Below are 11,371 nucleotides of genomic sequence, written 5' to 3'. Positions count from 1 at the left end.
AACAGATACTGAGGTTGGCTCACGATGGTAATATGGCAGGCCATCTTGGGGTCAACAAGACGTACGACATATCTTGAATAACTTCTTCTGGCCTGGTCTGAAACAGGATGTTGTGGCTTACTGTGGACGGGGTAGTAAACCGAACCGAGCTGTACCGGTTGCACCTTTGCAGGGTTCTGGTGGATTGTGTTGGTCCTTTGCCCAAAGCAAAGAGTGGTAACCAGTTTCTCTTAACCATTATGTGCACTGTCACTTGTTTCCCTGAGGCCATTCCATTTTCCAGGAAAATCACGAGAGGAAAGTTAGTACGTACAGTGCATTCGGAAAGTATTCAGTCCCCATGACTTTATCTAGATTTTGTTACGTTACATCCTTATTCTAAAATTGATTTTTTTTTAAATGTTCCTCATCAATCTACACACAATACCCATAATGACAAAGCGAAAACAGGCTTTTAGAATTGTTATTAAAAATAAAAAACAGAAATACCTTATTTACATAAGTATTCAGACCCTTTGCGATGAGACTTGAAATTGAGCTCATGCGCATCCTGTTTTAATTGATCATCCTTGAAATGTTTCTACAACTTGATTGGAGTCCACCTGTGGTAAATTCAATTGATTGGACATGGTTTGGAAAGGCAACCCCTGTCTATATAAGGTCCCAGAGTTGACTGTGCATGTCAGAGCAAAAACCAAGCCATGAGGTTGAAGGAATTGTCCGTAGAGCTCCGAGACAACATTGTGTCGAGGCACAGATCTGGGGAAGGGTACCAAATAATGTCTTCAGCATTGAAGGTCCCCAAGAACACAATGGCCTCCTTCATTCTTAAATGGAAGAAGTTTGGAACCACCAAGACTCTTACTAAAGCTGGCCGCCCAGCCAAACTGAGCAATCAGGTGAGAAGGGCTTTGGTCAGGGAGGTGACCAAGAAGAGATGGGAGAACCTTCCAGAAGGACAACCATCTCTGCAGCACTCCACCAATCAGGCCTTTATGGTAGAGTGGCCAGACGGAAGCCACTCCTCAGTAAAAGGCACATGACAGTCCGCTTGGAGTTTGCTAAAAGGCACCTAAAGGACTCCAAGACCATGAGAAACAAGATTATCTGGTCTGATTAAACCAAGATTGAACTCCTTAGCCTGAATGCCAAGCGTCACGTCTGGAGGAAACCTGGCACCATCCCTACGGTGAAGCATGGTGGTGGCAGCATCATGCTGTGGGGATGTTTTTCAGCTGCAGGGACTGGGAGACTAGTCATGATCAAGGGAAAGATGAACAGAGCAAAGTACAGAGAGATCCTTGATGAAAACCTGCTCCAGAATGCTCAGGACCTCAGACTGGGGCGAAGGGTCACCTTCCAGCAGGACAACGACCCTAAGCAAAAAGCCAAGACAACGCAGGAATGGCTTTGGGACAAGTCTCTGAATGTCCTTGAGTGGCCCAGCCAGAGCCCGGACTTGAACCCGATCGAGCAACTCTGGAGAGACCTGAAAATAGCTGCACAGCGACGCTCCACATCCAACCTGACAGAGCTTGAGAGGATCTGCAGAGAAGAATGGGAGAAACTCCCCAAATACAGGTCTGCCAAGCTTGTAGCGTCATACCCAAGAAGACTCAAGGCTGTAGTCGCGGCCAAAGGTGCTTCAACAAAGTACTGAGTAAAGTGTCTGAATACTTATGTAAATTAATATGTTTTTTATTTATTTTTATAATTTTTTTTATACCTGTTTATTCTTTGTCATTATGGGGTATTGTGTGTAGATTGATGAGGAGAAAAAAACTATTATATTTTAGAATAAGGCTGTAACGTAACAAAATGTGGAAAAAGTGAAGCGCTCTGAATACTTTCTGAATGCACTGTATATTGCAGGAGTTTCCCCTTGAAATCAGACATCTCCGTGGTGAGGACAACTTGGTTGCAGATTGTCTTTCAAGTGCAGGCAGTCCAATACGTTTTGTGTTTTGTGTTTAGCCAGTGTGTAGCTCACAATTTTATTTTGACTGCACGTTTTGGAGATGAGTTTTGTTTTGGTTGGGCTCGTGCCAAGGGGATGTGAGTTATAGAAATGTATATGATTTCACCCCTGTTTCTCAAAAAATAGTCAGAGTTTTAGGCTGTACAAAAAATTATAATAATAAAAAGATTGTAAAGAAAAAAAGTGTCTATATATATATATATATAGAGTACCAGTGAAAAGTTTGGACACACCTACTCATTCAAGGATTTTTATTTATTTTTAACAACAAATATCATGAGTGTCTTTCAGAACCCCCTCCTAAAACCCCGCCTGTTTCGTTTTGGTTGTTGTCAGTGACTCTTTGTTAGTTCTCCCTTCTATTTGAGTGAAGTTTTTTGGTTTTCTTGCTGGGGAACGTAACAATAGATCAGTAGCATTTTCCTTCAAAACAACAGCAGCCATGAAAGCTTTGACAGACCACTGTCAGGGACTACAGGTTTAATAAATAACATTAAAGCTGATCACGTCTTCATCCAATGCATTGATCATCAGAGGGCCATATGTCTCTACCACCCTCTTCCTCCTCCCTCTTCCTCCTCCCTCTTCCTTCCTCTACACCAACTTTGCCTCCCTCCCACAGTCTCTCTCTCTCTCTCTCTCTCTCTCTCTCTCTCTCTCTCTCTCTCTCTCTCTCTCTCTCTCTCTCTCTCTCTCTCTCTCTCTCTCTCTCTCTCTCTCTCTCTCTCTCTCTCTCTCTCTCTCTCTCTCTCTCTCTCTCTCTCTCTCTCACTCTCTCTCTCTCTCTCCCTCTCTCCTTCCCTCTTTCTCTTTTAGTCTCTCTCGCTCCCTCTCTCTATCTCGCCCTCTCCCTCTCTCTCTGTCCCTCTCCCCCTCCCTCTCACTACCGCCACTCTGTTTTTCTCATTTTTCTTTTGGTTCCTCTCTGTCTCTCTCTCTTCCTCCTCCTCTCTCTCTCTCTTCCTCCCTCTCTCTCTCTCTCTCTCTCTCTCTCTCTCTCTCTCTCTCTCTCTCTCTCTCTCTCTCTCAGAAATAACTGCACCATCTTCCAACATGTGGAAGCATTATCATCTCAGACAGTTCAGTTCACACCCTGATAGAGCTGCAAGACATACCACTAAAAGTGATAATCCACCCCAAGAAATAAAAATCATGAAACTCGTGTCAATTTGGCGAAAGCCTATGTTCTACAGTATCAGTGGTAAAATAATAAATTCCCCATGACTTAACTTCTAAGTGTCTGTCTGTGAAATCAGGAAATTGTGTAGGAACTGCATGGTTCTTGGCACACTATCACATTTCATAACGCTTTAAAAACAATTACCTGCACTCCAGATCACCATATCAGCCAATAGATAGCATGGGCATACTTGTCTATGACACATCCATCCATTTATATCGTCATGACAAAGCATATATTTTTCTTAGATGTGCTCAATCTAAACAGTGTACTAAATTATTCAACTCAGTTTCTCCTTCTTGTGTCTGTGGTAGGGAAGAGCCATTGTTGCCATAGCAAAGTACTTGCTCTAGGCAGAAAGACTCCTAAATTGATAGTGCAGTTTATTTAGCCGATTTTACAGCTAGCCAACTACTTCACATGCTGATATTGACTTTGGTATTATTGTGCGTAGCTACATTTGCAAGCTAGCTACCTAGCCAGCCAGCCCAGAGAGAGAAAGCATTGCATTGTGGGTTTTTGTAGTCGACTTGAACTGCAACAGATTTCCACAACAATTTTCACGTCGCTACCAACCTTGTTATAACGACAATATGAAACATTTGTTTGCAAAAAATATTGTTATTTAACACTAATATGTCACCCTAAAAAAATGCTGACTTGTTTGGTTGATGCAACTGCTGGGTTGCAGCCATTGGGTCACTTACAGTGGGGGAAAAAAAGTATTTAGTCAGCCACCAATTGTGCAAGTTCTCCCACTTAAAAAGATGAGAGAGGCCTGTAATTTTCATCATAGGTACACGTCAACTATGACAGACAAAATGAGGAAAAAAAATCCAGAAAATCACATTGTAGGATTTTTAATGAATTTATTTGCAAATTATGGTGGAAAATAAGTATTTGGTCACCTACAAACAAGCAAGATTTCTGGCTCTCACAGACCTGTAACTTCTTATTTAAGAGGCTCCTCTGTCCTCTACTCATTACCTGTATTAATGGCACCTGTTTGAACTTGTTATCCGTATAAAAGACACCTGTCCACCACCTCAAACAGTCACACTCCAAACTCCGCTATGGCCAAGACCAAAGAGCTGTCAAAGGACACCAGAAACAAAATTGTAGACCTGCACCAGGCTGGGAAGACTGAATCTGCAATAGGTAAGCAGCTTGGTTTGAAGAAATCAACTGTGGGAGCAATTATTAGGAAATGGAAGACATACAAGACCACTGATAATCTCCCTTGATCTGGGGCTCCACACAAGATCTCACCCCGTGGGTCAAAATGATCACAAGAACGGTGAGCAAAATCCCAGAACCACACGGGGGGGACCTAGTGAATGACCTGTAGAGAGCTGGGACCAAAGTAACAAAGCCTACCATCAGTAACACACTACGCCGCCAGGGACTCAAATCCTGCAGTGGAAGACGTGTCCCCCTGCTTAAACCAGTACATGTCCAGGCTTGTCTGAAGTTTGCTAGAGTGCATTTGGATGATCCAGAAGAGGATTGGGAGAATGTCATACGGTCCGATGAAACCAAAATATAACTTTTTGGTAAAAACTCAACTCGTCGTGTTTGGAGGACAAAGAATGCTGAGTTGCATCCAAATAACACCACACCTACTGTGAAGCATGGGGGTGGAAACATCATGCTTTGGGGCTGTTTTTCCTGCAAAGGGACCAGGACGACTGATCCGTGTAAAGCAGGGGTGTCAAACGTCCGGCCCGCGGGCCGGATCAGGCCCGCAAACGGGTTTAATCCGGCCCGCGGGATGATTTTGTAAAGTATAAAAATGAGCTGCAATTTTTCAATAAAAGAAACTGCTGTTCCAATTGTGTCCACTGTATGGCAAAATAGCGATTGTGTTAAACAAGCAAACTGTTTATACCGGGTCAGAGCAAGTAGGTCAAGCAAGTGCAGCCAGTCCGGATGAGCTACTTTGTTTTGCCCGCGATATTTATTACGGCTTCTACTTTTAACATTATGTGCTTTGGCACCCTCATTGCCCCAATATGTCTCTGTCAAAAAAGAGAAAAGTGGACGCAGAGTGCAGAGTGTTCCAAGAAAAATTGTCATCCTTCTATTTATTCACGGAATTGAATGGGAAAGCTGTATGTTTGGTGTGTTCACAGCATGTTGCAGTGCTGAAAGAATATAACCTTTGTCGCCACTATGTGAGTCTTCATGCCGACAAAATATGACAACTTTCAAGGACAGCGGAGAAGAGAGAAGGTGAATGAACTGTTGGCGGGTCTGAAGAAACAGCAGTCTGTGTTTACTCACAGCCGAGACATCAGTGACGCTGCAGTGAAAGCTAGCTACCTCATTGCTAATGAAATCGCAGTGGCTTCAAAACCATTTAGTGAGGGTGAATTTGTAAAAACATGCATGATGAAGGCAGCGGAGATTGTGTGCCCTGAAAAGCACCAGGCTTTTGCAAATATCAGCCTGACAAGAAGCACAGTTGCAGACAGGATTTCCGATCTTTCAGTGGATTTGGACAGCCAGTTGAAGCAAAAAGTAAAGTCATTTATTGCGTTTTCGGTTGCAATTGATGAAAGCACGGACATTACAGATGTTGCACAACTGGCCATTTTCATCCGCAGAGTTGATGACACATTGACCGTCACCGAGGAGTTCGTGGAGTTGGTGCCGATGACAGATACAACGACAGCAGCTGATATTTTCACTGCACTCGTCAGCGCGCTGGACAGGGTCGGAGTGGACTGGTCCCGCGCTGTCAGCCTGGCTACAGATGGTGCGCCCTCAATGATCGGGAAAAAAGCAGGCGTTGTGACAAAGTTCAGAGAGAAAGTGCAATCTGCAAATGGAGGACGTGATTTTTTGATTTTTCACTGTATTTTGCACCAGGAGGCTTTGTGTTGCAAGTCATTAAAGATGGATAACGTCATGAAGGTGGTCATCCAAACTGTTAATTTCATCCGATCCAGAAGCCTGAATCACCGTCAGTTTGACAGCCTTCTCAGAGAGAAAGACCACATCTATGGCCTGCCATACCACACTGAGGTAAGATGGTTAAGCCGAGGTGCTGTGCTGAGGCGTTTCTTTGATTTACGAGAAGAAATTGAACAGTTCATGGAAGAAAAGGGCAAACCAGTGTTAGAATTTCATTCCGCAGAATGGATGCAGGACCTTGCATTTATGGTGGATGTTACAGAGCACCTGAATAACTTGAACAAACAGCTGCAAGGGTGCAACAAAGTTGCCACGCAGTATTATGACAGCATACGTTCTTTCAAGTTGAAGCTGTCATTGTGGGAGACGCAACTCGCCGGTTGTGATGCAGCTCACTTCCCCTGTCTGAAAAATGTGTGCGCGACCCAACATGTGGCAGACATGAAGCGGTTCAAAGATAAAATAACGGGACTGTTACGGGAGTTTGAGCAATGCTTTCAGATTTTTGGTGAACTGGAGAAAGACTTCAACGTTTTTTGTTCGCCATTAACCGTGAATCCCTCTGATCTGCCCGTCAGCATCCAACTTGAAATAATATACTTGCAGTGTGACTCGGATTTGAAGGGCAAATTTGCCGCAGCTGGCTTGGACACATTTTATCAGAATCTCTTGCCAGGTTACCCCAACTTGACAGCCCTCGCTGCAAAACTGTTGTGCATGTTTGGAACCACATATCTTTGTGAGCAAGTTCTCTGTAATGAGCATAAATAAAACAAAGCTGCGCTCAAGGCTCACGCACAAGCACTTGAATCACATCCTGAAGTTGGCTGCCACTCAGGATGTGACGCCTGATATTGATGCGCTGGTGAAAGCTAAAAGATGCCAGGTATCAGGAGTCAAATAAACTATGCAACCCCACTCTAAAGTGCTGCATGAGACACCCTGATATAGTTCTGTGATCTGTGATATACTTATGTGAATCACTGAGGCATTGTGTGTTTGTGTGTTGTTTGTCCTCAGAATTTCAAATAGCTTGAGGTGTTTTATGATTAATAGTGATGTTGGGCTTTTGGACACACTGTCCTCAGGCTCCAGCTTTATGTTTATATGTTTTTATGTTGATGTGCTATTGTTTTTAATTGATTTTATTTTCTTTGTATATTTAACCTATTCTTGACTCTGTGGTTCTTGCACTTGTTTGGGGAACAGGATTTCATTATTTGTATCTACATTTCTGCCTGAGAAATGACACCCTGATATAGTTCTGTGATCTGTGAAACAGTTCTGTGAATCACTGAGGCATTGTGTGTTTGTGTGTTCTTTTTCTTTAGAATTTTCAAATAAACTTGAGGTGTTTTATGATTAATAGTGATGTTGTGCTTGTACTATTTTGGACACACTGTCCTCAGGCTCCAGCTTTATGTTTTATGTTGATAGTATACAAAAAAAACAATCTGAAGTTGTTGTTTTTAAGTTATATATACCATGATTTTACAGGTCCGGCCCACTTGGGAATAGATTTTCCTCCATGTGGCCCCTGAGCTAAAATGAGTTTGACACCCCTGGTGTAAAGGAAAGAATGAATGGGGCCATGTATCGTGAGATTTTGAGTGAAAACCTCCTTCCATCAGCAAGGGCATTGAAGATGAAACGTGGCTGGGTCTTTCAGCATGACAATGATCCCAAACACACCGCCCGGGAAACGAAGGAGTGGCTTCGTAAGAAGCATTTCAAGGTCCTGGAGTGGCCTAGCCAGTCTCCAGATCTCAACCCCATAGAAAATCTTTGGAGGGAGTTGAAAGTTCGTGTTGCCCAGCGACAGCCCCTAAACATCACTGCTCTAGAGGAGATCTGCATGTAGGAATGGGCCAAAATACCAGCAACAGTGTGTGAAAACCTTGTGAAGACTTACAGAAAACGTTTGACCTGTGTCATTGCCAACAAAGGGTATATTGAGAAACTTTTGTTATTGACCAAATACTTATTTTCCACCATAATTTGCAAATAAATTCATAAAAAATCCTACAATGTGATTTTCTGGATTTTTTTTTCTCATTTTGTCTGTCATAGTTGACGTGTACCTATGATGAAAATTACAGGCCTCTCTCATCTTTTTAAGTGGGAGAACTTGCACAATTGGTGGCTGACTAAATACTTTTTTTTCCCCCACTGTAGTTGGGTTATTTTCTTTTAAAAACTTCTGGGTTATTGATGCTGGGTGCTGGGTTATTGATGCTGGGTTATTGAGCTATGACCCAGTGGGTCAGATCAGAAGACAGGAGGCGTGGCTTAGTAGGGGCGTGGCTTCATGTAGTTATTTTTGGCCACCCGTGATAGTAAAGGTATTTGCAGTTCATCTGTTAAGGTTAAACACTTTTGAAGCTTTAATGAGGCTCATACAAGTGTATGAGTACCTCAAACGCCTATGCACATCCCAATGAAGTTGTATATCTTACTATAATATGTGATAAATCAAAAGTTAGTAAATAAGCCACATCTTAACATTGTATCTTATTGTTGTGATATGCAAAAAAAAAAAAAAAAAATTGTGTACAAATTTAACATTATGAACAGAAATTACATTTACTCTCATGGGTGGCAAAAACATATCTACTGAAAATAACCTATGGATTACATTTAAAAAAAAGATCCAGCCGCTGGGTTAACTGATGCTAAAAAAAACTACAACTCATGTTTGGGTAATCCCAACAACCCAACCTATTGGGTTATTCACACATCCCAACTTGCTGGGTCAAAATAAACCCAGCGAGTGTTCTGTCCACTATTTAACCAGCGCTGGGTTACCAAATAACCCAACATGTGTTCTGTCCACTATTTAACCAGCGCTGGGTTGCCAAATAACGCAAATTGGATTGTTTTTAATCCATCGTATTTTAGAGTGCAGCAAGCCTGTGATTGACAATGTGGAAAATGCTACCACATGGGGTTCTGAAGACAGATCCCTAAAATATAGACACGCACCTACTCCTGAAAGAGAGGGAGAGAGAGGGAGAGAGGGGGAGTGTGTGGGTGTGACAAAGAGAGAGAAAGAGAGACAAAAGAGAGACAAGGGGGGATCAGAGAGAGAGAGAGAGAGAAAGAGAGATTTGTAGTTTTAACCCCAAAAAAATGCCATTGTTTACAAATATTGTAGTAAAAAAAAACATATTTTGGGCTCTGATTGGGTACTACAGTTGAATGAACTAAGCTCATGAGACATTCATAAGTTATATTCGTCAATAATTAATGGGGATATATAACATTGCGTTTAGGAATGAGTGATAGGTTAATATAGTTTCAGTAGCTAAACAACTTTTATACTGCGAGGCAGATTTGAAGTCTGAAAAAAAGGCATGTTGACCATGATACACTTGATTGCATTTTTCATAGAAAATCGTTGGTCTCACAGCCAGTGCGCAAATAGGCTGTAATTACATAATGAAGGACAAAGTGAACGAACATGGCATACATTTGTTAAACTGAGAGAGTATAATAGTTTCTTCAGCTGGCGGAAGAGAATGAGTCTCCCGGTATACAGAGCACTATTAGCACCAGGTAACCTGCAGAATTAATGTACGTATCAGGTTAAATTGTTATTTTTCGTTGTAACCTACCTCTGGTTGCCGTTTCAGCCAGGTGCAGGAGCAGCAGAACAGCCGGCAGTACATCTAGTCTCCGTATGAGAAGTTTACCGGGTCTCATGGTCCTTGTTTTGGGGTCAGTCCGCGATCCAGATAACACTCCATGGTTGGAAACTCTGCCGGTAACGAACATGACAGCGGAGCCGTGACAGTGACAATTGTTCCCATATCAGAGGGCATACACAAACTAACAAGGAAAGGCTGGTTCCTGCGCGTCGACAGACATCCCATCCCATCCCGTTCTCTCTCCATCCCATCCCATCCCGTTCTCTCTCTTCTCTCTCTCTCTCTCTCTCTCTCTCTCTCTCTCTCTCTCTCTCTCTCTCTCGTCTCTCTCTCTCTCTCTCTCCGTTTTCTCTCCTCTTCTCTCTCTCTCTCTCTCTCGTTCTCTCTCTCTCTCTCCCGTTCTCTCTCTCTCTCTCTCTCTCTCTCTCTCTCTCTCTCTCTCTCTCTCTCTCTCTCTCTCTCTCTCTCTCTCTCTCTCTCTCTCTCTCTCTCTCTCTCTCTCTCTCTCTCTCTCTCTCTCTCTCTCTCTCTCTCTCTCTCTCTCTCTCAAACACACAGGCATGTTTACGGAAGCGAGTGAGGGGGGGCTTCTTAACGGCCCATTTACTCTCGGGAAGCTGTGCTGTAAGCGAGTTTGTCATAATTTACTTGAGGGTTGGGTATGGATTACCATCATGCCCACTTTCTCAGTGCCCACTAACAAGAGAGAAGCAGCTGTGCTGATTGCGCTCTGTCAGCCGCGTTCTTTCCAATCAGAGCTGCCAGAGCCTCCAGACAGTGAGCCAGACCTGCCCATACGCAGCTCCTTGGATTTGTTTACGTAAGACAACATGTCGTCAATGTAATGCTGTAATATCTCTTGGCTCTAAACCCTTTATTGAATGACCACCTGCTGATGTTGTTTGATAGTGTGAGAAGATCAGATTGCACTTGTATCCCAACTGCAACTTGTCAATATTCCAAAACCAATTTGTGTGCATCTTGTGTCTCCAGCGACCTGTTTTTAACACGATTCCCTATGAAAACACTGCCAGACAGACACACTCTGGTAATAGATAGTGATAAAGTTGTTAAAAAAAAAACGGCACAGAAGCGCACACGTCACCCAGTATTGTGGCCTGGCTGCTCAATATGCCTGCTAGCTTCATTGACAAACACAGAGTTGGAACTTGGCTAGCTAGCAAGCTGTTTTTGGCACTGATAAACAGGCATGTAGCTTGTGCTTTAGTTACGATAGTTTTACAGCTTGCAGTTAATAAGTCGTAGACGTGTTATTGTTCTCATAAATCAGTCCTGAGCGCGCAGCCAGACTTTCCCGACTTGATAGACTGTTTGCAGTGAACTGACTAGTTTCATGCACATTTTCTAACTTGAGAAATACTGCACCAAACACCTTAGGTAGATGTAAAATTGTGCAACAAAAAGACCTCCTCGGCAAAGAATTCTAAATTAATTACAGATATCTTGATTTATCTTAAGATTCGTTCGGACTATTTTGCGGAAGTGGCTATGTTGTTGCTACGACGACTCAAGAGGGACAAACAACAGTATCTGCCAGGGTACGATATGCGAACATAACACACCCACATCAAACCACACCCCCAAGACCCCAAGACAACTCTCGTTTGGCTTCATTCATGAGCGCTAGCA

The 11,371-nt window shown here is 42.9% G+C and overlaps 1 protein-coding gene across 1 annotated transcript in view; it reads right to left on the bottom strand.

The window, feature by feature from the left end:
* Window positions 1–9,776, bottom strand: part of LOC121580068 (relaxin receptor 2-like) — a 119,127-nt gene extending 109,351 nt beyond the window's left edge. Inside the window, exon 1 of the mRNA XM_041895128.1 lies at window positions 9,689–9,776. Within this exon, the coding sequence (XP_041751062.1) occupies window positions 9,689–9,776 (88 nt within the window). The remainder of the gene's footprint in view (window positions 1–9,688) is intronic.
* Between the last annotated feature and the right edge of the window lie 1,595 nt (window positions 9,777–11,371).

This window comes from Coregonus clupeaformis, unplaced genomic scaffold (assembly GCF_020615455.1).
Source record: "Coregonus clupeaformis isolate EN_2021a unplaced genomic scaffold, ASM2061545v1 scaf0518, whole genome shotgun sequence".
NCBI lineage: Eukaryota > Metazoa > Chordata > Actinopteri > Salmoniformes > Salmonidae > Coregonus > Coregonus clupeaformis.
The sequence above is the reverse complement of the archived record's forward strand: the minus strand, read 5'-3'. Positions and strand labels throughout refer to the sequence as shown.